The sequence below is a fragment of the Sprattus sprattus genome, assembly GCF_963457725.1.
Source record: "Sprattus sprattus genome assembly, chromosome: 19".
NCBI lineage: Eukaryota > Metazoa > Chordata > Actinopteri > Clupeiformes > Clupeidae > Sprattus > Sprattus sprattus.
In genome coordinates, this window is record NC_137917.1 from 24,182,356 (window position 1) to 24,210,329 (window position 27,974).

General features: G+C 39.8%; 4 protein-coding genes across 4 annotated transcripts in view; 2 read left to right on the forward strand and 2 right to left on the reverse strand.

Annotated features, from left to right (window-relative positions):
* The window catches only part of ctsk (cathepsin K), a 6,244-nt gene extending 2,477 nt beyond the window's left edge, over window positions 1-3,767 (forward strand). Inside the window, exons 5-8 of the mRNA XM_080857472.1 lie at window positions 866-1,084; window positions 1,484-1,649; window positions 2,105-2,213; window positions 3,313-3,767. Coding sequence (XP_080713598.1) covers window positions 866-1,084; window positions 1,484-1,649; window positions 2,105-2,213; window positions 3,313-3,412 — 594 coding nt within the window. The 3' untranslated portion in view covers window positions 3,413-3,767. The remainder of the gene's footprint in view (window positions 1-865; window positions 1,085-1,483; window positions 1,650-2,104; window positions 2,214-3,312) is intronic.
* Window positions 3,768-5,328: 1,561 nt separating this feature from the next.
* On the reverse strand, window positions 5,329-7,504 carry LOC308380156 (cathepsin K-like; the record flags this gene model as incomplete). The annotated part of the gene is made up of 7 exons (XM_080857426.1): window positions 5,329-5,425; window positions 5,674-5,767; window positions 6,131-6,293; window positions 6,436-6,651; window positions 6,766-6,912; window positions 7,160-7,282; window positions 7,379-7,504. 7 exons carry the CDS (start codon window positions 7,502-7,504, stop codon window positions 5,329-5,331), a joined length of 966 nt encoding a protein of 321 aa, XP_080713552.1.
* Window positions 7,505-13,012: 5,508 nt separating this feature from the next.
* LOC308380685 (cathepsin K-like) lies at window positions 13,013-16,126 on the reverse strand (the record flags this gene model as incomplete). Its single annotated transcript, XM_080858091.1, has 7 exons — window positions 13,013-13,049; window positions 13,846-13,939; window positions 14,360-14,525; window positions 14,717-14,935; window positions 15,154-15,300; window positions 15,497-15,619; window positions 16,001-16,126. The coding sequence occupies 7 exons, from the start codon at window positions 16,124-16,126 to the stop codon at window positions 13,013-13,015; spliced, it is 912 nt and encodes a 303-aa protein (XP_080714217.1).
* Window positions 16,127-23,410: 7,284 nt separating this feature from the next.
* LOC308380361 (cathepsin S-like) lies at window positions 23,411-27,973 on the forward strand. The gene is made up of 8 exons (XM_080857675.1): window positions 23,411-23,480; window positions 24,368-24,498; window positions 24,771-24,893; window positions 25,208-25,360; window positions 26,078-26,302; window positions 26,692-26,857; window positions 27,123-27,225; window positions 27,487-27,973. Exons 2-8 carry the CDS (start codon window positions 24,373-24,375, stop codon window positions 27,584-27,586), a joined length of 996 nt encoding a protein of 331 aa, XP_080713801.1. The 5' UTR covers window positions 23,411-23,480; window positions 24,368-24,372; the 3' UTR covers window positions 27,587-27,973.
* The last annotated feature ends 1 nt before the right edge of the window (window position 27,974 follows it).

Consider the following 27,974-nt stretch of genomic DNA (forward strand, 5'->3'; position numbering starts at 1 on the left):
CTTCCTGTAGATCTTCATAAAGCAAATATTTAGCAAATCAGATAAGTGGTAGTAGTCAACAACTTTTTTCCAGGAACAGGCAGGACCATGTTGGAATGAGGAAAAGAAAACTGCTGAGCCAGTGTGTTTACAGTAACAAATTGACAGCCAAAACGAGCCTCCCCTCTGGTGGAGCTTAAGGGAACTACACCATCTCCACTGCACAACCAGCAGGGAATCACCTTAGGGTTCATTTGAGTGCAGGTTTATAAAGAATATTTATTTCAAATAGGGAAACTACATTTCACACAATTCTGCGTATAGTTCTGTGGAACCCACTTTTTTGTCGAAATCCAGATATCTCAATATATCGTTGTGTCCATGTGTATACCGGCTAGGGTGTATTCAAATACACAGTTCCAGCATATTGATCTGTCTGGGTGCTAAAAGTGTTACCATCCATGCAAAAACAATAAATGCTAAATATTTTTGCGATACTTGGTATTTTAGAGATGGAACAGCACATCAGCTTTTACCCATTGGGAGAGCCATGATAAAGCGGACAATTTTTGATATCATTCTCTGGTGCCACTTTGGGCTTTGGTTTCAATGTTTGGTTTCAAGAAGAACTAGAATATGCATGTCCTGAGATACCAGTGAAAAAAAAAGCAAAATTTAAGAAAACATTTTTTTACCTGCTGTGTTCCACCTCTAAATCTCAATGAATTTTCCCCAAACTTTGCAAAAGTAATTTTTATGTGCAACCCCAGACGGTTTGATAGGTTGAGATTTAATTTTTGCATTGCAATTTGATGCACCCCAATTCCGGCCCATGGGAAAGTTGGCCTCCACAGTGGTGATGAGCGGGTAACTGGTCTTGTTTCAGGGATCCTGTGGTTCGTGCTGGGCCTTCAGCTCTTGCGGAGCTCTGGAGGGACAGCTGATGAAGACCACAGGCCAGCTAGTGGACCTGAGCCCCCAGAACCTGGTGGACTGCGTCACGGAGAACTACGGCTGTGGCGGGGGCTACATGACCATCGCCTTTGATTACGTCAAGAACAACAGCGGCATCGACTCCGAGCAAGCCTACCCTTATGTCGGACAGGTGCGCCCTTCAGAACAGACGATGGACTCATCTAGTTTGTGTCAGAAATAATAATAATAATAATAATAATAACTAATTTTATTTTTAACGCACTTTTCATTCAAAAGAATCTCAGAGTGCCTATATGGATGTTTGGCATGGGAAATAAAGGAATTGATTGTTAACAATAATAACTCAATAATAACTTCATTATCATAACTTCATTTTAAAAACACTTTAGTAAGATACTTGAAAATGAGTGGATAGATTATAATAAGTAGTCAAGTATTGTTATAAGTCAATTTTAAGTTCAATTTTATTCCATTTATTTGCCAGTTAACAATTGACACTAACAGTAACAATTAACAATCGACATGGTCTCTTTTCCAAACACCCTCTTGGATATGTTCATCTCTCTAGGACCAGGCCTGTGCTTACAGTAAATCCGGGATGGCAGCCACGTGTCGTGGGTTCAAAGAGATCAAAGAAGGGGATGAGCGTGCCCTGACCGTGGCAGTGGCCAAAGTGGGACCCGTGGCCGTGGGTATTGATGCCACTCTGTCCAGCTTTGCCTTCTACAAGAGAGGTAAGTAACGTAGGTTATAGCCACGGCCTGCTTTTTCTGTTGCAAATGGCGAAAAGTAAGATGAATGGTTGCGCTTTTTGTGCTGTGTTATCCATGGGCTTGGTGGTATTCAAGGAATGTGTTGACTGTAGTGACACAGCATAGCTTTTGGCCGAGGGCGATATATAGGACAGCACGCCAAGGCTCAGAAGAAAGCCCGTAGTGAGCAAACATTTAGCCGTTTCTAGAGGCGAATGTGTGTTTCTGTGCGTGTTTCATAATTAAAGTGTCTATAAAAGTAAATCCTGGTAGTTGTACAGTTGATGAGGAACATATCATAAGAAACTGTTGAGACAAAGATTTTAGTTTGAATTTGAAAGAACTTCAGTGCAGTCGTAAGGCTACCTGTTGAGTAGCGTAAGCAATCCATAAACAACTTCATCCCGTGTATGACTAAACTACGTCCCATCTCTCAGGTATTTACTATGATCGCGACTGCAACAAAGATGAAATCAATCACGCAGTACTGGCTGTGGGTTATGGAGTCACCGCCAAGGGCAAGAAATTCTGGATTGTGAAGAACAGGTGAGTGAGTGCATGTTGGTAATCAACTGAGTTGTCCCTAAAACAAAAGAACACACGCGCACTCTAGCTGAAACAAAACCACACGCACACACACACGCATACACACACACGCACACACACACACACGCACACACACGCACACACACACACACACGCACACACACACACACACATACACACACACACACGCACACACACGCACACACACACACGCACACACACACACACACACACACATACACACACACACAACTATGTGCTTGCATTATACTTCACTTGTAAGTAGCTCTGGGTTAACGCATCTGCCAATTAGCTCATTGGAACCGTTCATAAGACATAGTTTCTATTATGTCGTGGTTGTCTCTTATGGGTAGGTGTAGCACGTGAAACATACTTTCTTTTATGCGGTTATTCTGTCACTGTCCTCTACTGAGCAGAAGATGGAGGCCCGAGTACTAATACATGCCATGCTAATACGTACAGCCGCGGAAAATATTAAGAGACCACTTCAAAATGATGAGTTTCTCTGGTTTTACTATTTATTTGGTATGAGTTAAAGTAAAGTTAACATTTTAGTTTTATTTTATAAATTACTGACAACATTTCTACCAAATTTCAAATAAAGATATTGTCATTTAGAGCATTTATTTGCAGAAAAATGACAATTGGTCAAAGTAGCAAAATAAATGGAATGTTTTCAGATCTCGAATAATGCAAAGAAAACAAGTTCATATAGATTCTTAAACTACACAATACTAATGCTTTAACTTAGGAAGAGATCAGAAATCAATATCTGGAAACACCGCTTCTTTTTTGTTATTTTGACCAATTGTCATTTTTCTGCAAATAATGCTCTAAATGACAGTATTTTTATTTGAAATTCAGTAGAAATGTTGTCAGTAGTTTATAGAATGAAACAAAACTGTTAATTGTACTCAAACACATACCAATAAATAGTAAAAAAAAAAAAAAAAAAAAAAAAGAAGAAAAACTGATAATTAAAAAGTGGTCTCTCAATTTTTTCCGCGGCTTGTTGTGCTCTCCTCACTGTTGTCAATGCATTTCTCAACCGTCACATTTTTCTCTTCCTGGCGTGCAGCTGGGGCGAGGACTGGGGCAAGCAGGGCTACATACTGATGGCGCGCAATCGCAACAATGCCTGCGGAATCGCCAACCTTGCCAGCTACCCCATCATGTGATCGCCATCAGGTGATCACCAGGCATTAAGAGGAGGAGGAGGAGGAGAAGGAACAACTGAGGGAACAAATATCAACCATAAGGCACTGGGTGTGATTTAAGTGTGTGGTGTGGTCAGTGTCTGTATGTCTGTGTGTATGAGCAGTTGAATTCAAGAATGTTGTCGTGCAATATATAAAACCCACACAGGAGGTTTGACCTAGAGGATGTCATGTGGCGTGTCCGCACAAGCACAAAATGCAGTTCTTTGTACCACATAAACAAGGTATTCCTCCTGGTGAGGTGTATTTGTAAACAAATTAAAAAAACTCTTTTTGTTTTTTTGTATCTGACAAAATAAATTTGGATTATTTTACACATTCTTCTCAAGAGTCTGGTGAACACACATCTCTAATGAACTATTTGTAAATAAATACAATCATACTTTTCCCCTGCATAATGGGAAGCTAAATGATGTATTGTGTGTCATAATACTGAGAAACTGAAACAGAAGTTTTCATCGGAATTAGAATAGGCGTTAGACCTGAACAAAAAGTAAACAATTCTGACCACTAGATGGCAGCACCAATCCAAACGCAAACAAGTGCCAGACCAAGCTGTTCATCATTTGTAATGAGGCCCCACAAAGGGGAGGAGGTGCAGGTGAGGAGACCATCCTGGAGAAAAACCTGCTGCTGATGGAGGCCCGTAGCCAGGAGTATGAGCTGGGGGGATCCACACGCATGGGCTGGGCATGGACCACCTGCCCTCACCCCCAAAGGTGGCTACCAATACAACGGCCATTTTCGGGCCCCTTTTTTAAACCCCCCTTGTCAAAAAGTCCCGAGTAGCCCACACCCGACATTTCCTCCAGACGGATACCTGTGGATAATTGAATTATGCCATTGTGTTGATATGTTAATTCTACTCTACATAACCTTTATATTTCTGTAAGATCATTGATTGATTTTCTCGTGACTCAAGAGCGTGCTTTCTGAGGTTGCTGTGCTACCTGCTGAATAAACGTATTCTTCCACTAAGCCGCCTTCTCAAGATTTTTACTCCGAATCAAGAAACCAACTTTGGAGTTTCATAAAGGATTGGCGAAGAACGGCATATTTTTTGACTATTTTTTGCTACCATCTTCTATTTAATTTTGACAGTGTGGTCATGCCAACCTGCCTTAGAATGGAGCACAGGAGACCAGGGTCATGCCAACCTGCCTTAGAATGGAGCACAGGAGACCAGGGTAATGCCAACCTGCCTCGGAGACTAGCGCATGGAGACCAGGTTTTTTTTCTCAATGGGCCTACAGCAATGACAGCTACCTACGACTTTTGTCATTGTAACTATTACCTTCAGGTTGTAATGACTACCTTCAGGCCTTTACTGTGTGAGGATATGGAGCGTGTACTGGTATTTAGGGCAGTAGTATTCATTTAGACCACGTATCCCCAGTTTTGTTTTGGGCAGTCAGTCTGAGTTATGTTATTAATATAATGTAAGGATATTTTCAAAATGAATATTGATAAGGAACTGTATTTTGTTAACAATATGTTATTTAGTGTAATATTGATTTTATATGGGGAACTTCCTGTATGTATTTTTTATAGGCTATACAATGATTATACATCATATTTGTGACAGGACATACAATGTTTATATTCACTATAGTTTTGGCATTTCACATTATTATTATTATTATTATTATTAAATTGGGAAACAAACCAGTTGAAATAAATGGGCATAACAATAAAATGAAACCGAGATGCAAGTGATATGAAGAGTTTATTTTTTTATTTTTTATGTATGCTGAGAGCAGATAAACACACAATACATAAGCAGTTACAGAGATCTAATTTCTCTTAATTATTTTAGCAATGACCAAGACATATAATTAATATCTTGTATCCAAACTCCTTCACTGGGCGTTTGTCATTCACACGACTGGATAGCTGGCCCTGTTGGCGATTCCACATACATTTATGCCCTTCTTCATGTAGATGTAACCCTTGGCTCCCCATCTCTTGCCCCAGCTGCCAAAAAAGAGAAAAACACATAATAGAAAATGTGCAATGCTGTAAGCAAAGACACATATAGCTGAAGAATGTCAAAATGAACAACGCTGAAAACTCAGAGAAGGAAGAATTTAGCATGAGCCTCAATCCGTCTAAACCTCATGCTCCTTCTTTTGAATCTATGACCGTTGTATTGCAAGCATCAGGCTCCCCAGGTTGAGCTGCATGACATGACATTTAAAAGTGCAAACACAGTCTATGCCAACCTGTTCTTCACAATCCAGTATCCAGGGGCATAGCCCACGGCAAGAACGGCATGGTTCTGATGTTCACGGCTGCAGCGCCAGTCATTGTATATACCTAAGAAAATGTTTGACAAAGCAAATATTTCAACCATCCAAAATGGAAACTTGTTTTAGTCATTACCACTTTGCCATTTGTGTCATGATTTTCCATTTGTGTGAACATTTAGGCCGATATTAGTAATTCAGTACTTATTTCAGCTCATGCTCATATAGGGTTTAAACTGAACTTACTAAATAAGCACAAAAAGCTTTTTATAAAAAAAAAAAGTTGTTAAATTATGTTTTTAGGAATAACGTTTCCGATTAAGATATGTTTGATGGTATGAGTAGTGACAAACAATATGCAATTCAAATGCCACTAATTCTTTCAAATTCACATAAAGCGAATCCCCAGCAAAGGACTTTACAAATGATTTACCTTTCTTGTAGAAATGGAAGGATGACTGTACATTAACGGAAACAGAAATAGGGCCAATCTGAGACAGTGCCAACTCCAACATCTTCTCATCCCCTCTCTTAATCTTCTCATAACCTCGGCATGAAGCTCTTTTCATAGAAGATTTGTATTTACATCTTTCATCCTGGAAATGTCAACATTGAAGGTTCAGAACATTAATCCACAGAGATGGATCAGGTGATTCAGTGATATACAAAAGTTTGTAACCAAAGAATCATAACAATTTGTGAATTCTATGTATGTCCTAATTAGAATGAGGAGCCTACCATGCCTGTGTAGGGATACGCTTTCTCAGTGGCTATGCCATTCCTGCGGACATAGTCCAATGCGTAGATCCTGTAGCCACCATTGCAGCCTGAATCCTGCCCCACACAGTCCACCAGGTTCTGGGGACTCAGATCCACCAGTTCTTTCCCTTGTTTCTTAAGCTGACCCTCCAGAGCTCCAACCGCACTAAAGGCCCAGCAGGAACCACAGGAGCCCTAGGATAAATACGATTGGATGCTGAGAATATTTGCGATATTGCCACTATTGCCGCTGTTCCAAAGAAAATCTCGAAACCTCACAAGCCTGTGTGTTTTAATGTGGACTCTGACCTGGTTCTTGACTGGGGTGACATAGCCTTTGGCACGATAGTCAATGGAGGAAGGTGCCGCTTTGGAGTCAGGAACAAAGGTTGAGTTGATCTCTTCTTCCATATCAGGTCTGAAACCAGTCATCGTCGCCACAACCTCTTCTGTTGTCTAATGAATAGGTTCAGTGGAAAGTCAGAGTATGTTGTGTTTGAACTAGCCTTACACAAAGGCAGACTACATATCAAAATCATTTCCTGTCACATTGGATTTTTCAACACATTTCTGAAACTTTCAAAAACTAAATGCCAAAGAAAACTGCATGAAGAAATTTCAGTGTAAACTGAGGCTGGTTTTGTGACATAGAGAATATGTACAGTATATTCATATTTATTCAGTCTAAGCCTGCTTCTTTCACCATGTCCCCTAGATGGTTCATGCCCAGCTCGTACGTGTGGATCCCCAGCTCATACTCCTGGTTGTGGGCCTCAATCAGCTGCATGTTCTTCTCCCAGATGGTCCTGCGGATGGCCTCCTCACCCTGCAACAAACAAGAACATAGAGACAGCATGAGAGCAATGACAGTGAAGGCTTTCGGTGTCTGTCATGATCTGCCTATTTGCCAATTTAAACTTACCAAACCAAAGTACCCTTTCTGTTGGGTTGATTTCCAGTCCTCCCATGTTGTATCCAGAGCTGGGTTGTGTGTGGCGTGGACCAAAACAGACCCAGACACCAACAGCACCAATCCACAAAGGATCATTCTGGGTGAAACTGAAGCGATTGTATGCTGTGCCGTTAAAATGTAGTTTGACATGTACTACACTCAAATACCATCTCTACATATAGCCAATAGAAATACAATTTAATGTTGTAGATATACTTAGTTAGGTATAGTTTCAGTTTGGTTTACACAAGTATCTATTAATTTGGTCCAAGAGCTTCTGTAGTTGACTTACCTTTGAGGTGCAGTTCAGGTTCTGAGAGAGGACAAGGCAGCTCCTGTCAGAGGCTCCTGTCTGATCATCAGATCGCAGAACATAACATATTTATAGCCCAGATAAAGGTGGCAAAGGATCATGGTTACATATATGTCAACACTGTTGTTATGACCATAAAAGGGCATAGGAACTCATTAAGGATGTGGTTTGTATTTTTGTAAGATTTTAGTTTCCTCAAAAAAGTGCTCAACTATTACAATTATTATAATGATGATCATGATTATTATGATATTATATATTTGTATGTGTTGTTCCTTGAGTTGCATCCATATATGATTGTTGGGCAAGTCTACTTGAATTATTTGGTGACAACATTAAATTCTATTGGTGTATTTGTCTGCCTGGTTGTAGAGTGCTTTGGTCTGTGACTGCACAAGCAAGATGTAACTGTGGCAATTCATTGATCAAGATTCATGTTTTGGCTTTAGTACGTATCTGTGTTGTGCTGTTGCACTGAAGTAAAATTGTGGTTATTTAAGAGACTGTGATGCTCTGTAGTGGTTCAGGGTTGCCTTATTCAGGAAGTGAATAAACATCTTTGAGAGCAAGCAGTGGGGGTGAGGAGGGGCAAAACAGGTATCAAGACAGAGATTGGTCTATTGGCATTTAAAGACTTTTAAAGACTTTAAAATTGCATTCCCTTTAGATCTCTGATAGGCAAGTGTAACGTACACGGCTCAATGCACAAAACATAAAGGGTAGGCCACGAAGAATTTATAGTAATAATATTATATAAGTTATTTATTAATGGTTGCAGTTATATATTTATCTAATAGTTATAGCACACGTGTGGTGAATGACAGTGTTGTGAAGATAAACAAAAGGTGTAATGTAAAGTCAGTTTAATGGTAATATAAACCAAACGACGACGATAATCCAAAATCCAACGACCACGACCGAAGGCCAAATAAAACACATCATTATTTATACACATAATACACCCTCCATGACATTTGTCTCCTAGTTCGTCTTCTCTGATGAGTCCAATTTTCAGCTTTGCCCAACACATGGTCGTCTGATGGTTAGACGGAGACCTGGAGAGGCCTACAAGCCACAGAGTCTTGCACCTACTGTGAAATTGGACTCATCAGAGAAGACGAACTAGGAGACCCTCCAGTCGGCTTTGGTTCAATCCTTATGGTCTTTTACAAACCTCAGCCAGGCAAAGTACAACGTTGTCCCGGAAGAAAAACTTGCTTCCTTTTGCTCTGACAATGTTCCCCAACTCTGAGAAGTGTTTTTTCCAGCAGGGCAATGCTCCATGCCACACAGCCAGGCCAGTAAAGGTGTGGATGGAGTATCACCAGATCAGGACCCTGTCATGGCCAGCCCAATTTCGAGACCTGAATCCCATAAAAAAAACTCTGAAATGTGATCAAGTGGAAGATGGATGGTCACTAGCCATGAAAAGAAGCCGAGCTGCTTGAATTCTTGCGCCAGGAGTAGCATAAAGTCACCCAACGGCAATGTGAAAGACTGGTGGAGAGCATGCCAAGACACATGAAAGTTGTGATTTTAAATCAAGGTTATTCCACCAAATATTGATTTCTGAACTCTTCCTAAGTTAAAGCATTAGTATTGTGTAGTTTAAAAATGAATATGAGCTTGTTTTCTTTGCATTATTCGAGATCTGAAGACACTGCATCTTTTTTGCTATTTTGACCAATTGTCATTTTTCTGCAAATAAATGATCTAAATGACAATATTTTTATTTGAAATTTGGTAGGAATGTTGCCAGTAGGTTATAGAATAAAACTAAAATGTACATTTTACTTTAACACATACCAATAAATAGTAAAACCAGAGAAACTGATAATTTTGAAGTGGTCTCTTAATTTTTTCCGCGGCTGTATATACTGAGGGAGTTACAGATAGTGCAAAATTTCTGATATGGTATAACAGGAGTTGTAAGTGACAGAATATGTATAGTGTAGTGCAAACAGTAGTGTGAAAGTCACAGTGACAGTGCATGCATTTTCACTAGAACCCTGAACCTCATAGATTTCTCTAAATTGCATCAATAGATTGTGTTCATTCTTTGTGTATATATTCAGGTGCGGTAGTAATACATGTGAAATAGTGTATTATGGCAATGGTGTAAATAAGGACATTTGCCCAAATAATTTAATATGGAGTAAATTGATGTCAATGCACACAAAAAGTAGCCATAAGCAGCATGGGCCCAACGTAAATAACAACTGTGAGCTATTTTTATTTATTATATATTATTTTCAAAATATTAACTGTTAAGTAATTGTGAATGTAAATGTAAATACATTGTATTAACAAACTGCATTAAAATTAGAATACATTTTACAGTAAAACATTGTTGTAGTATGCAAAGGAGTTGTGTGCTTCCTAGGTGTGTGATGTGGTTTTTTCCCATGATGCCGTGCATGTGTGTACGTAAGTGAGATTGAATTTAAGAATTCAACGTTAACGATCAATTTAACATGTATTAACACTACTACTACTACTGCTAACAGACTGTTTATACACCACTGGAAGTTATAATCATGAATCGTGACCTCAACCTAAAACTCTGAAAGAAACCAGACATTTGGTTAGGACCACAGACCTGTGCTGTTCCCAAATTCTCATTTCAGAAATGTATTTGAACTTGGGTTGTAAAATTAGGCCTCTATTCACCATAGAAACTAGACGTATCGCAAAGCAGTGTATAAAATGACCACCACATGAAGTGTGAATGAAGTATAATTAAGTGAAACCAATACAAATGTTGGGGAAATAAATAGTATTAAAAGATGTATAAAAAGAGAGAATAATATTTATTTTGATATGCATGAAACCCGGTAAAGATGGACATGTTCAAAGTTGATCAGAAAATGTATTTGTAACTGTATATGCCATATTCTGAGTAAAAATGTAAGGAACTATATCTTTTTGCTATGGCCTCACTTCACCCTTAACTAGAACCAATTTGAGGAAAGAGTATTTGAGAAACTTAAGAACAGAAAAAAAGACTCAAGCTAGTATTTGAACGGTTTTGTATTTGAAGCTTTTTATGTTTTTATCTTCAAAAGCAACGATATGTGGGATTATTACACACATATGTGTCACACAACTGTGCTTTGTCGAAATGTATAGATTAATCTCACACCTCTGACAGTGTAATGGCAATGTACTGAGGAATGTCAGATAGGTCAGCTGCCTCTAGGTTTGTTTGGCTTTATTCTAAGTAGACATCAGAGGAAGTTATTTGATAATATATATTCCTAATATATATATACATTTATATGCAATCATGTGTTGAACCATGTTGATCTATCCGCTCTCAGCAAAAGGATAAGGCCCTGACCCGCTTCATTCCAAATGGCACTGCTCAGGTCACAGATGAATGCATTTTTATTTCATAATATAATGTGACAAACGGAACATATCACTTTTGATCGCTCTTTTACTCTAATGGTTTTTAGTGAAATAAGGAACTGAAACGACTGATGTGATAATTTCCAAGGGAACGGAGAGCTCCATGGCAACACGTGTTACATTAACTGATAAAGATTTCTTCAGAAGCTCTGGTTGCAGCGGTGTCATTTCTGAGGAAGCACAGACCTCTATTGCAACATGATCAAGTACAAATATGCTTTACAACACAGGTTACGTTAACTGATAATGACATATTGAGGTTATGAACCAAACCATAAATGTTTTTGTATATAATGTCTCTGTGCCCATAACTAAATTACTTTCATTGTTACTTTGCTAAACTCCATTAATTTACCCAAGCTCTTCATACATTACTTACAGGTCCAAGTTGAAGACTGTTTTACTTGTTAAACTTGGTACTTAACTGACAAGTAAAACAACAGGCCCGTTTTTTTAGACAAGTGTTAAAGTCGGTCTTAAATGGTGCAAGTTAAATATTTTCTTTTATTTACTGTTTTAGTTATAATCAGATAACACAAAATATAGATTTGTTAACGACAAAAATATAACATTCCTTGCAATTGCATTTATTGTTTTTTCAGACATCTCTTTACTCTCTAATTACTTGAATTACTCTTTATTCTCTAATTGTCTTGGAAATGCAATGCCTTGCTTATTATGCTTACTACCTCATTCATAAATAAACAATGCAATTGGTCATGAGGTTAAATGGTCATGAGTGGAGGTATTGACACAAAAACTAAATGAGACAAATAGGCAAGAAGCGCAAAGTATTTATTTCTCTTTAAAGGAGAGGTACACAAATCTGTGTAACATCACCGGTGTCATAAAAAGTTATGGAAAGCTCTGTAGATTGACTTCAGCAAAGCGGTCTTCAACCAACTGGATAGCTGGCCAAGTTGGCAATGCCACAAACATTTTTACCCTTCTGGATGTAGATATAGCCATCATCTCCCCAATTCTTGCCCCAGCTGCCAAAATACCAAATACAAAATACTTACAACAGGTAGATAAAACTGGCTCAAAACACACAATTCAGTCATGCATAAATGGCTCTACCCAAAGAGACTGCCTGACCAATGCACTGAAAGCTGACTTTTTACATTAAACAGGTGTTTGGCACCCCCTATCAAACCTAAAACGCAAATGCATTATGAACAAGAGCAATCCGAGAATTCTGACCTCCAGCAAGGAGGTACACAAATTTCATTAAAATCCGGTCATTGGTTTTCGAGAAATGTCACTTTAGGTGTGAAAACAAAGATCCGCATCCAGAATCCGGATCCAGATGCGGATCATCCTGAAATTTTAATGGGGATGTCCCAGGACCAAGATCCTCTTGTGAAAATTTCAGAAAGATCCGCCCAGTAGTTTCTGAGAAATCTTGTCCACAGACAGACAGACAGACAAACAGACGGATAAATAAATACATTAACGGACCCGATCGCATAACCTCCTTGCTGGAGGTAATAAATTAACGGACCCGATCGCATAACCTCCTTGCTGGAGGTAACAACATATTGAGTTAAATACTATAAGCCTGTGTATCTTACGGTGGCCGAGAAGGGCAAAACACAAAAACAAACTCGGGAACATTTTTACATTTTGTAAAACACTTTAACAAGTTTTAGAAACACTTTTACAAGTTTTTTACGAAAATTACATTTTAGAAAAAACTTTTGCAAGTTCCGGAACAAAATAACATCTTAGAAAACATTTTTGCAAGTTCAAAAAAACATTTTTACAAGTTCAAAAAAACATTTTTGCAGGTTCATTTTTCTTACGGAAGGGGAATGCCCAAGCTCAGAGGTTGAGCCGGAAATGACAAGGAAAGCGCTCGAATTCAAGTTCATAGCGATTCAAGATGGACAGCGGTAGAGCAGCGTTTTGTCCGTTCTGTGGCCAACACATGAGACTATTCACACGGTTTTGTTTTTCGTGTGGCAGGTCTTTAGAATGTTTAAATCGTGCAGACCAGACGGAAGGACTAGATGTGCTGCAGCAGTGCAAACTCTATTTTCATGAGGGACACTCGTACGCTGTGATCGTGGACATGATGTCGTGTTTACATGATGTACGCCTCGGAGACACTAGTTCTTCATTAAACGGTGTGAATTTGAATAGCCTTGCATTGCGAAAAACGGCGAACTTTGGTTTAAATCCTTAACATAACTCATTCTTTGCACTGCTGCAGCACATCTAGTCCTTCCGTCTGGTCTGCGCAGAACGGACAAAACGCTGCTCTACCGCTGTCCATCTTGAATCGCTATGAACTTGAATTCGAGCGCTTTCCTTGTCATTTCCAGCTCAACCTCTGAGCTTGGGCATTCCCCTTCCGTAAGAAAAATGAACCTGCAAAAATGTTTTTTTGAACTTGTAAAAATGTTTTTTTGAACTTGCAAAAATGTTTTCTAAGATGTTATTTTGTTCCGGAACTTGCAAAAGTTTTTTCTAAAATGTAATTTTCGTAAAAAACTTGTAAAAGTGTTTCGAAAACTTGTTAAAGTGTTTTACAAAATGTAAAAATGTTCCCGAGTTTGTTTTTGTGTTTTGCCCTTCTCGGCCACCGTAGTATCTAGTGTAGGTAGTCATTAATCAGCACAAGCTTTAGCCATATTAGCCAGTGTATCTAGTGTATCTGTCATATATCAGCACAAGCTGCTGACAGCTTATGTAAGAGCTCCAAACCCACCTGTTCTTCACAACCCAGGTGTGTGGAGTGTAACCCACCACAAGGACTGCATGTTTCAGCTTGTCAGGATTGCAGTAGTAATCAATGTATTTACCTGAGAAGGTATTTTAAATTAAAACAAATGCACAGAAATATCACAAACATTTCAAGCACTTCAGTATCTGCTTTGCTTTTATCATTTTCCTACAGCTTTCTTTGATCACCTTTGTAAAATCAGTGGCAATATGACACACACACACACTAACACACACACTAACACACACACACACACACACACACACTTACACACACACACACACACACACACACACACACACACACACACACACTTACACACACACACACACACACAACACACACACACACACACACACACACACACACACACACACACACACACACACACACACACACACACACACACACAACCTTGATTAATCAACCTTGATGTAGTGCTGTTCAAGTCCGGCTCTTGCCCTAGGAGTTTAGGGATTGCTCCTCAGTGGTGACCTACCTCTTTTGTAGAATTGAAATGTAGGCTGGCTGGAGTCAACACCCACAGCGATAGGGCCGACCTGAGCCACAGCTGCAGTCAAGAAGTCCTCATTCCCACGAGGAATCATCTTAAAGTCTGTACATGTGGCTGCCTTCATTACGGTTTTGTAAACACACTTTCCACGCTGGAGGGTTTAATAAGACATTATGGAAGGTGTTACTTGTAAAGTAAGATACGCTGCAACTTGTTAAAAATAGTACATTGTATTTTGTTTCAGTGATAAAGAAACACAGACACATCTCTTTCTTTGTAAAGAAGAGAATCATCACCATGTGTGATTTTTCCCCCATGTGTGAATTACAATGAGGAGCCTACCATGCCTGTGTAGGGATAAGCTTTCTCAGAGGCTATGCCTCCAGTGCTGCTAACGTAGTCAAATGCGTCGGTCATTTCGCCACCACAGCAGCCATCGTTCTTCACATTGCAGTCCACCAGGTTCTGGGGACTCAGATCCACCAGTTCCTTCCCTTTTTTCCTCAGCTGACCCTCCAGAGCTCCAGCAGCACTAAAGGCCCAGCAGCAACCACAGGTGCCCTGACACAGAAAGGAAACACGTCACCTTGGAACTGTGCAGATATTGAGTGTCACTGCTGTTATTCAGGCTTGCCCACTGTACCTCCTCAAGGAAATTTGGTATCCTATTCACATACCAAAGTAAGTGGCACAGTGATCACTTTTCACATATGTAACCAGGTTTATGGTAAGCGGTATGATATGGTAAGTGTGGTGACACTATGGTATCTGACGCTTACCTGGTTCTTGACAGAGGTGACGTATCCTTTTTGACGGTAGTCAATGCAGGAGGGGACAGGTTGAGAGTCAGGCATGAAGGTGTTATTGATCCCTGCATGCATGTCAGGTCTGAAGCCCATCATCTTATCCACAACCTCTTCTGTTGTCTAAGGAGTTGGTTCAGAGGAGAAATAAAATAGTACATGGTGGGACTTACATTTACATTTAGTCATTTAGCAGACGCTTTTGTCCGACGCGACGTACAAGGGAGAGAACAGTCAAGCTAAGAGCAATACAACCTGGTGTAACAATAAATACTGCTTTTTTTTTTGGACTAGTTAAGTGGGAACCCTAATCTCTCACCATATCCCCCAGGTGGTTCATGCCCAGCTTGTACGTGTGGATCCCCAGCTCATACTCCTGGTTGTGGGCCTCAATCAGCTGCATGTTCTTCTCCCAGATGGTCCTGCGGATGGCCTCCTCACCCTGCAACAAACACGAACATAGAGACAGTATGAGAGCAATGACAGTGAAGGCTTTTGATGTCTGTCACGATCTGCCTATTTCGATTTGGAAAATGGCTTCTTCAGGTCATATTATCATATTATTCTTGGTTTTTGAGATCCTTGGAAAGGGTTTCAGAGTAGTGTGTAGTGTGCTTTAATAGATACATATTATTTTTTGCTATTAGACGAAGCTAATGGTCATTTCGAAAAGTCTTAAATATCTTATCTTCAATAATACTGCAATTAAATGTACAACAGCACTAACATTGTTTTTCCCATTGAATATGGAAAAGGATTTTTTTTTAAAGTTGCATTAGACTTTTTGTCATGAAAAAATCAACAACAAAAAACTTAAACTTACCAAACCAAAGTACCCTTTCTGTTGGGTTGATTTCCAGTCCTCCCATGCTGTATCCAGGGCTGGGTTGTGTGTGGCGTGGACCAAAACAGATCCAGACACCAACAGCACCAATCCACAAAGGATCATTCTGGGTGAAACTGAAGCGATTGTATGCTGTGCCGTTAAAATGTAGTTTGACATCTACTACACTCAAATACCATCTCTACATATAGCCAATAGAATTACAATTTAAGGTTGTAGATATACTTAGTTAGATATAGTTTCAGTTTGGTTTACACAAGTATCTATTGATTTGGTCCAAGAGCTTCTGTGGTTGACTTACCTTTGAGGTGCAGTTCAGGTTCTGAGAGAGGACAAGGCAGCTCCTGTCTGATGCTCCTGTCTGATCATCAGATCTCAGAACATAACTTATTTATAGCCCGATAAAGGTGTCAAAGGGACATGGTTACATTAATATATGTCAACAATGGGATGTTAGGCGTTGTTATGACCATAAAAGGGCATAGGAACTAATTTAGGAAGTGGTTTGTTTTTCTTAAGAATTTAGTTTCCTCAAAAAAGTGATGTATGATGATTATGATGATCATGATTATTATAATATTATATATTTTAAATAATAGTTTAGTTTGGGATGCGGATGGCCTCCTCACCCTGCATACAAACACAAACATTCAGGTTTTTTTGGTGATTATTTTTTGTTACAGGCAAATTCACTTAGAGAGGAAAGCCCAGCTGTTGACAGGATTAATTGATTCTCCACAGAATCCCAGGGTAAGGGATGACAAAAAAGAAACCACACACGCACACACGCACACACAGACAAACACACAGACAGACAGACAGACAGACAGAGGGGATGCTGGAGTAAAAGTTTAGAGGATGGAGTTAGCTCTTATAAACACGAGACTGTCCCCGATGTGAGATCATCCATAGAGCATCTTCTTATTGTCTCTTATTGATTACATTAAAACTTCAGATTTCTACATTCAGTTTCCAGTCTTCTGATTGCAAAGGTGATGAAAAGCGGCTTCTATTCACGACCAGTCAGGGGTTAACATGTCAGGCATGAATGTCTGTCCCTACTACACTGACATTCTGAAAAGAGTTTTCAGAAGGTGTCGCAACCACCGTCTGCACTTCGGTGCGCCAAGTCTCTGCACGATGTGATAGGCTAGTGAGAAGTGAACAGAACGGTGTGAGTTAATGTGCTTTGTAGCTTTAATGATTGTTAAATATTGCTTCGTGTGAATGCCAAAGCACTGTCAATACAAACTGTTATCAAAACAATGTAAAGTATACAAATTCTGATCGCCTGAGTTTGCCTGAATGTAGGCATGTTGATAACTACACAAACATGTTGAAGGTGAATCATGCATGTATAGAAGCCTACAAAAGTGTATTATATAATAGACCTAGCCTAATGTATGTAATGGTGAATTGTATAATAAAACTATAGCCTTTATTTCAATGCACTGTCCTACAAATAAATTAAGATTTATTTTAATCGAGCAAACAAAAACACATCTTTATAAAAAATTATAAAAATTGTCTAAAATCAAAGACTCCCTATACAGTTACATAATGTTGGTTTAACACTGAAGCAACACATACAAATATGACCGACTGACAAGGTATGCTTGGCTTACGTGATTGTAGAAGGCATATCATCATGATTGTTTCATAACACTAACTTGAATTTAAACTAAATTAATTTCTAATTGATTTTCTCTCTTCCTCCACAGTGTTTCGTCCCTACATGACAAGGCTGTAACAACACTGGGCTACTGCATGGCGCATCGATGGCTTTCGCAAATGTGGATGCTGAAGTTATAAAAGTGAGTTTCAGCTCTATCCTTGTTGGTGAGTAAGTCTAATGTCATAAACTCAAACCATCCCTTTGTTCAATTTTCTGTTTCAGGTTACGTACTAAATATATTGCTTTTTCTCACTCTGTCAAGACCTACTGTGAATACATTATGACAATTCCCCCAGTCATTCTTAGGGTTTTCCACATCTGATGTTTTCAGTGGTTTAATTTATCTTTGCCCTGTGTTTTGCAAATTATGGTGTTTTACAATCAAAGAAAGAGGCCACCCTATATACTCTTTGTGAGATTGAAGGCCAATGTGTGTTGTCTTGCCTCCAGCCCAAAGTACAGAATTGTCTGCACTGCCTGTGGAGCTACACAAAATACTGGTTGCAAACTCCTTGTACCTTGTGTACCATGCACCTTGTGAATTGCGATGCCAGTGCTAAAGTGGATAGATTTGCCATGGATACAGAGCTGGGTCCTTCTTGAGAATGCTTGAGAGTGATTCCTTTATGCTCACTGAAAGTCATCCACTCTTTTACATTAAATGCCATGTGTAATTGTACAGGAACAGGGGCGGCGCTTCCTATAGGCGAAATAGGTGGTTTCCAAGAGTGCTACCCAGAGGTGGGTGCCAAAAACTGCGCCCAGCAAAACATTTCTATTTCTATTTTTATTTTGCTGGGCAGAGTTTTTTGCACCCCCTCTATATCTCCAACCAATATTTTGACATAACAAAAAAACTAACACAAGGGAAAAATTTGACTGAAGCTTGTCTAGGGCATCAAATGTGGTAGGTCAGGCCCTGATATTACAACATGCAACATGACACATAACCTCACCTAGTCATCATTCATCATATTACAACATGGAACATGACACATAACCTCACCTTACACATACAGTAATTAACAATTTATGACACTCATGACACATGACACAAATGATTCAAAATGATTTGCCCCTAATGAATAGGCTAAGAGTCTAATAGAGGAGTATTAGCATTCGCATTAGCATTTACTTTAGCCGAAAATACTGGCTTTTGGGGGTTGAATCCTTTTTTTCACATTTTCAAATTTTATGATCTCAAAGCCAGGACAGAAAGGAGCTATTTTAAATCCTGTTTAACATTTTAAACCACAGGGCATTCCAAAACCTCATGTTTGCTTTTCATTAAGTACTTCATGGGGTGTTTTTAGACATGCTTTAAATTGTATCTGTGTGAGCATCTCACTTCTGCGGATTTGGGGGGCGGGTTAACACCAAAGTGTCATGACACTTACAGTACGTACCTGTTTCTTCCTCCTCACACTTGATTATGTTCAAGATTGGACTTGCACCACCTTTCTGTGACATGCCACTACAATTCTAAAATGTTCAATCCATCATGTTACCGCCACAGCAGCCCTTTTCCTTGGGGTTCTTCCACCAAGTGTTTATCTTCAAACCAGGTACCACAATACACAGCAGGTTTTTCAAAATACGCACATACAGTATGCATTTAATAATTGTGAACATGCATGTTCTCATCAATTATTCAGTATACTTTCATTAGAAGGTTAGTTCATATGTTTCTGTGATGATTACAGGACTAATTTTACATTAAGCTGGTGATATCCTATGCATATGACCCTTTATGGCTTTTAGCATATCTACCTTTAAACCATAATGAACCTCTCTTGTAGATCCATTTAGCTTGCCCAACAAAATCGTATGTATACATCTCAATTTCACAAAAGTGCTGAAATAACCTACTGGTGTCTGCTATGAATTCAACAGTCAACCTCAGGTCACAAAACCACAGAACGCATCTCACTGTAAAGCCACCATATGCACAAACTAAAGTTCTATATAAGCATCCATCATTCACATAACAGGATTGCTGGCCTGCGATGTCACATATGTTTTTATCTATCTCACTAAAGTAAAACCTTATCTCCCAACGCATTCCCTGGCACCCAAAGTAGTGTTAATACATGTTTAGTTGACTGAAAAAAGAGAAGCATTTGACACACACACACACGCTGGAGTGTCAATTTTATGTTCTCTTATAAAGCTCCTCAGAATATTCCAGAAGGTTCTGTTGATTTGAATGGGCCACCCCAACATTCAGAGGTCTGATATGTAAGGGATAGCATACAGTCCGGCGGTCATTATCGAAAAATGAATCAGACAGGACAAACAGGCAAAAACATTAAAAATAGGTATATTGGTGGAATGTCTTTCTGTCCTTTTGGCAAGTAACCGTACAATAGGCAGGATAATGTATAGTCTGGCAGTCAGCATCGTAAAATAAATCCCTTCAGGACAAAACAAGACCCCTCAGATGCATGTCGGGGTCCTGTTAGTCCCATCGGGAATTATTTTCCTATACTGACCGGCCGACTATACATTATCCTTTACATAATACACCTCTGTCTTCTGATGTTTGTCTGAAGTGATTGACCTCTAACCTTTTCACATCCATTGCATCACTGGGTCTGCCATTTGCCTCTTATAGGAATTAAAAGTATTCATCTTACTCTAATCTCCATACTCACCTGATGTATTACCAAGTCTGATACAGGATCATGGCTTTATGTTTCAATCTTGACTTTAATTAGTCAGTCATTGTGTTTCTAACACAACAGACGGCTGGCAGAGTTATGTGGATGTTCGTAAGCGGCTCCTTTGTGAACTGAGATAAGTCCTTGAGGAACGGGTAGTACATTCTCAGTGAGACATTATCATTTTAGTGATTGCAAGCAGCAAGTGTATCAGTGGTGGTTAACAATAAAATAATTAGAGTCAGATTGGTCAAGAGACGGCTTCAACCTAGCAGTTTCACTAGGGCGCAGGATGAAACAAATCACGCATTGAACCTTAGGTCATCAGACTGGTTTCCATCCTTGGGCCAAAAGCAGTTTCCCCACACTTATTTGGAGAAACTGTCAGATCAGGTATTTCATTTGAAGGTTTTCCAGTGTATGCCTTCTGGGTTTTACAAGTATATGTATGTGTCGCCAGTGAATCTGACAAGTCATTTGTGTATTTCAGAGCAGAACCCCTCTTGCCCACACTGTTTTTCTTTTTTTTTAAAGAACGTTATCTCACACCTCTACCAGCATTAGGGTGTGTAGCGATGAGCAAGAGTCAGACTTTTCCCTGGTGTTGTTTATTAAAGTTCACAGGACAAGCTTCAGACAACTGAAACAGGTTGGTGAGTGAGCAGGGGTTTTGTACACAGACACAACATAATGGACATGGGTTGGACACAGACGTCAAATCACCTCCTGAATCAGGCGACCCTGAGCGACTGCAGAGAGACAGTATGAGGAAAAAATGAAAAAATCTAGAGTGGCCGTCACAGTCGCCTGACTTGAACCCCATCGGAAATCTCTGGTGGGATTTGAAGAAGGGGGTTGCAAAACGCACACCAAAGAATAATACTGAACCGGAGGCCATTTGCCCATGAGGAATCGGCTAAGATGCATCAGGAACGCTATCAGAAGCTGGTGTCTGGCTATGCATCACGTTTGCAGCAGGTCATAACAGCAAAAGGGTGCTCTACTAAGTACTGAAGAAGCTTGTCATGAAGGGGTTGAATAATTTTGTAAATTCATTAAAGTCATTAAGGCTGAATCCCATTTCTCCCCCTACCCCTTCATCTTTCCCCTTCCCCTCCGTTTTGCGCGTTCACGTGTAGGGGTAGTGCTATCCCAATTCACGTTAAGACAGAGGGGTAGGGGAAGGGGAAGCGCTTTCTACCCCTCCAAACGGAGATTTTCCGAGGGCATAGAGATTAGAAATGGGATTGGGCCTAAAAGTAGCATTTTGTGTTGAATTTGGATAAAACTTTTGTAATATTAGTTTGTTAAACTACTAAACAATTCTTGTGTAATTTGTTTATTGCAAACAGCTGAGAAATTGTATATTTTGCCAATTAACCTAATGTGGAATTGGGTTTGAATAGTTTTGAATGCAACTGTATTTGACAAACATCTCCCCTCCTTCATCAGTGCAACCAGTGCAGCATCATCTGAAAGTGTGTTGATGTAGTGATTAGATGCACTGGAAACACAGTCATTGGTGTAAAGGGGGTATACCAGTGGGAAGCTGACACAACCGGAGCTAGCCCCTCACTCTATGCCTTCAGAATAATAATCATAATAATATAAAATGCCCAAACTGTAATTAAACATAACTACACACTAAAGTGTGTGTTTTTTGTTTAAAGCTGTAAATGAAATGATATGACTGGACAGTGATGAGATACAGCAATGAAAAATGTTACAAAATATGGCTCAGCACGCCATCTACTGTTTAAAATCATCCTGCACTTTGCAAGCTGCTTGCAAGGCCGATGTCAATTTTCATATGCTGACCAAGACTCACATTCACAGACGTCGCCTCGAATCCTCAGCCCCTTGCCAACATTTCTGTATTTCAAAATGTCGCAGTGGGTTACAGTTTACCTCAGCACTGGGGGTAAACTTACACTTTAATATACAAATATGGTATATAATCAACGTATGGCCTATAATCAATAAGTGTGGGAAGGTCCACAGATAAAATCAAAAACTACACTAAATGAAATAGCAACTGTTCACAAAACATATATTTTGAAAATATTGTAGAGTGCAGAGGTATTGTGCGCTTCTGCATTCATAACAGTGCACAATCCTCATCCTCACACATAAAAGCCTGAAGGTAGTCATTAATACAGATGCGATTTGGTAATAGTTAAAATGAAAAACGTATCTTCACATTCACGTAGGTAGCTGTATGAACTCCACTCTGAAGCAGATTGGGACCTGAAAGCAAAAGGCCAGTGGACCAGTGTCAGGCGGTCCGCTGGTGAGTTATAGAAAAACCGTTTTGCCACTCACTTTTAAAAAACCCAAACCAGGAAAGGTAAAAAAAAAAAAAAAAAAATCTTATTTTCCTAATATCCACGATCAGTTACACTTAAGAGGATGGTGGTCCGAGAACGGACCAGAAGTGGCATAAAATCCACCACTGGGCCGATATGCTTGCCGTCTAGGAGAATTCTTGTCATTGCAACGAGCCATAGGCCTCCATAAATTGTGTCTCAACTGTTGCATCACATACTAGGTCATCTAGCGACCCTTGGAGGCCGAAAAATAGTAAGCATAAAAGCTGAAATTGTACTCTGTTGAGCTTGTTTACAAACGTATGCAAGAGGAAGCGGACAAAGACGTCATATACGGGTTTTTCCGTGACTCCGAGCAGATTCATAAACTAAACTATATAGGCTACTTCACTGTCTTAACTCACGGGTATCTTAGGCTAATATTTCTCATCTTTTAGAGTGCGTGGCTGGAAATATCAACTATCGGACCCTGTTACACCTGTGTTGTATGCTACTTGTGAGTTAATTGCTATACCCTCACAAACATAAACAACATAAACAAACAAAAAATCAAACTCAGACTTAAACGCGCGCATGCACACATCAAGAATAGCCTAACACCCCAGAATAGCCTACCCTATCTTAGTTAAGGAAAAATCTAAATTGAATAACTGGTACGTAAGGAGAGAGAGGCTGGGAGGGATGGTGTTGGGCAAATTTGGTTTCAACCATGTGACACTTTGATTATGAAAACAGGAAATTTGAAACAGTAACTTGACATCCACCGCTTGTTCGTGACACTGAGGCAAGTCTAAGAGGTAAGGACATTCAAGAACCTGATTTGGTCATATTGTTTTGGTCATATTGATTTAACCTTTAAGACACATCTTTATTTTGTCATGTTTGGTCATTTTGTTAGTTACAGTGTGTTTTTACTTTCGTTTTCAAGGTATGTCATTTCCTTAACTGTAGCCCATTGTCTCATTGTGTCTAAAAGATTGTAATACAAAACAACAAGATTGTTATATGATGTGTCTTAGATATGACACAAACATAAAGCAAAACAACATTAACCAAAGGTTTAATAACAGCAACAGGGGGTTTCAGACATTACCGTTGATAATTTAAGGGGTTTGAAGCATTTGTGTGTCGTGGTTGCTTTTGTGTTTCCTCATAATGAAGATAGACTAACTTTCACAATTTGAAAGGTCAAAATTATGGTCATGTATTAAGTTTCTGTGTCCCACGCTCCATTCCATTTACTTCACAAAAGATATTTAAACCTTTTGATTCAATGTGTTTTGCAATGATAATGCTGATTGCTGGTTTTAGATTACAACATTCCCCAGCTAAAAAAATAGCTAAGCTTTGAATTTCACTTCTGCCTTGCCTCTTGATCTCATGATATGTTTGCGGAGTCACGGTGATGCTGAACTGACCACTGACCAAACATGACATATGACACAGGTTGTCTGATAAAGGCATATTCCAATAGCACTCTCAGGACATAAGGCTTTTCACAGCTCTGAGAGAACTTCCTGGTCAAAGCACAAACCGGGTCAATGTGTGTTGTGCCAAACATTTAATAAGGTTTAGGATCTCTCTCTGATCTTTGGGAAACAGTCAGTTCATAACAAAAGATTGAAAGAAGATTGCCAGGAAGTCTGTGGTGAAATCACTGCGTGTGTTTTCTCCAACCCTGCAGCCACAATGCTGGGGAGCGCCGCGATCGTGTTGTTCTGTGTGGTGGGGCCGTCAGTGGCTCTAACCGATTCATCGCTGGATCTGCACTGGCAGCTGTGGAAGAAGACCCACAGCAAAGCCTATAACAACGAGGTCAGTTGCCTAGATCCACCTAGATCACTGGCAATGAAAAAGATATTGAACCTTGATCAATTGTATTGATTAGGATCCAGTATCGTTCAAGATATATTACTTTACCACTAGTTTAAACTAGATTCATTATTACATTTTTTTATTTAGATTGCTGTATGAACCTTAAATAACAGTGCCATTTAATAGAACAATAAAGAACGCATAGGCATTAATATTGTGATGTATTATATGGTAAAATGTATGTTAATGTATATTGTTATTATGTGTAAAAGGCAGAGGATCTTATGCGACGGGAGCTATGGGAGAAGAATCTGCAGCTAATTTCTCGGCACAATCTGGAAGCTTCCATGGGACTTCACACTTATGATCTGAGCATGAACCACATGGGAGACCTGGTATGCAGTGCGGCCATATGCTCCTCTGTCTATGTTTCCCAAAATCACATTAGTCTTATCCTGCGGGGTACAAGCTGTGTCATTTAAGTTTCTATTTTGCCTTGTGACTTTTGATGAAAATGTATCAATACGATCAATGCTATCATACGCAGATGATCATAGATTAATATATATAATGTTATTATTTATATTATCATATTATTACATTACCAAGTGGGCAAGACTGGTGTCACTCATAACTGAGGTATTGTTGTTGACTCTCTGGATATGAGGCTACTGCTGGATTGAGTCATTTCATGTTGAATTTTTCACAGACACCAGAGGAGATTCTTCAGCAGTACGCGCTGACTCGTGTGCCCTCAGTCCTGAAGAGGGACACCTCAGCATTCGTGGGCGCATCCGGTGCCCCTGTCCCTGACTCCATTGACTGGAGAGAGAAGGGCTATGTCACCGCAGTGAAGATGCAGGTAGACTTCTGCTTCCGCGAAACAGCCTATCGTAACGATGTTAACTATCGGACGGCGTGTGTTATCGGAAAACATTCCCGTTGTCATGTGAATCCATTATTTAACGGAAGTTATAGATAGTTAATCCATTATTAATCTTAGCATTTTGACTGTTTAATAGAATGGCCTATGTTTGACACTGTCCACTAACTGACATTGGTACGTTTCTGTTCTCATAGAGGCTATAGGCTCTCTGTGCTTTATATGGTGTCAATGGAACTATATATGAGATTATATAGTGCAGTGAAACAGGCAGTATGGTTTTGTCATGTGATGCGGGCGACAGTGGTACAGGGGGTAGAGGAGTCGTTTAGTAAGTTCGGAAGGTATCTAGTTTGATTCCCCACTCCTCCTTACCAAGTGTGTAAGGGTCCTTGAGCAAGACACTGAACCCCTAAATCTGCTCCTGATGTATCAAAGCAATTTCCTTGTAAGTTGCTTTGGATAAAAGCGTCTGCTAAATGACTAAATGTAAATGTAAAATGAAATATATTTGAATAGGGTACATTAAGAAAGAGGAATGCCCCCAACCACAGTTTCTCCACTTCCTCACCATATGACTCAGCCTTCCCCATTTTTCATGTATAAAGTTAGTCGAAAATTGTTTCTATTGTGTTCATTAAAACCATTCTTTAAATTTTTATGAAGTTCCCACAAATAACTAGCTGTGCCTATTAGGGTGCCTGTGGGTCCTGCTGGGCTTTCAGTGCCGTGGGGGCCCTGGAGGGCCAGCTGAAGAAGACCACGGGGAAACTGGTGGACCTCAGCCCTCAGAACCTGGTGGACTGTTCAAGCAAGTATGGAAACAAAGGCTGCAATGGTGGCTTCATGCATCAAGCGTGGCAGTACGTCATTGACAACCAGGGCATCGACTCAGACGCTGCCTACCCATACCAGGGCGTGGTAAGTTGGCTAGATGAGTATATATTATAGCTTTAAGTCTGCTGCTGGTGTACATCTGTTACTGTGATGGATCATGGGTGGACAGGGTGGGCGCAAGACGGGCAGCAAAACTTTTTTCTATTACAACAGAATATCATTGCAATATTCATTACAATACCTCTCAAACAGTTTTCAATATCATTGCAATATACATTACAATATCTCTCAAACCGTTTTGCAGAGAAAATGTCACAGTATTCACCTGCTTTAGTTCATCTTTGTTTTTGGCCGAATCAGCTACAGTTCCGCAGCCCGTTTTCTTTTAAAACACTGCCTGCGGACAGTTGTTTGTTTCATTGTTACTAGCAACATGGCTGTTCATTAACTCATTCGTGTCTGTGCTCTGGCAGCAAGGGCAGTGCCAGTACAAGGCTGACCAGCGTGCTGCCAACTGCACAAGCTACACCTTCGTACCCGAGGACAGTGAGGACGGCCTGAAGGAAGCGTTGGCCACCATCGGCCCTGTCTCTGTTGCCATCGACGCCACTCGCCCTCAGTTCACCTTCTTCCGTAGTGGTACGTTCTCGGTATACACAATATGCTCCTACAGTTGTTTTGTGATCATAAATCAAGAAATCAGTTGGATATGTATGTTAAGTACGGTACCAGTCAAAAGTTTGGACAAACTTTCTATTTTTTTGAGAAGTTCTTTCTTTACTTTTGTCATTTTCTACATGGTAGATAACACTTTTTTTGTTTAGAAAATAATTCCATATGAGTTCTTTTGTAGTGTGTGTGCAAACTTTTGACTGGTACTGTAAATGTTTGTATGGGTTTACAGGGGTGTACAATGACGCCTCGTGCACCCAGAAGGTCAACCACGGAGTGCTTGCAGTGGGTTACGGCTCCATGGATGGACAGGATTACTGGCTGGTGAAGAACAGGTACTGATCTTTTTAAAGATTTATTTTTGGGCTTTTAATCGATAGTGCAGAGAAGAGTGGGACAGGAAATGAGATCGCATTGGGTCGGATTCGAACCCGTGTCCTCCACGGGTGTCAAGCACGAATGTGGTTGGGGCTACTGCTTGCACGCAGTGCCCCCCAGTACTAATCTATTTAACATGCGGATATAGAATTGGAGGGAAGGCTGATGACATGTGTTTTCACTTCCTATTTAACTGCGTTTTGGGTTATTTTTTTCAGCTGGGGCGCAACTTTTGGAGACCACGGCTACATTCGCATGGCACGGAACAAGAACAATCAGTGTGGCATTGCAAAGTATGCCTGCTACCCAATCATGTGATCTACCACCTCCAGGAGAACTCACGAAAGGGATATTTTTTTTCATGCTCTTTGTACTTCATTTGTCTTTCATAGTCTTAACTGTTAAGTAATGCCTATAAATCATTAAGTGAGCTCTTTGTTAGATACACAGTATATATCCACTACACTTAAGGGCAGGTTTCACGCGTTGTGGACACAGACTCCAAAGCAAACTTGTATTTCTGCTGTTGCAGATGAGGCTCAGGGCACATGTTCAATCACTGATCCCAGTGTTTGAAGTAATATCTCTAGGTCGTGTGGTTCTACAGCAGAGACTGTTATTTTTTATAGGTCTCTGCCCCTTCATAACCATTACTCCTCTATCTAAATAGCAATTGCTACCTACCTTAAAATACCATTGCTGGTAA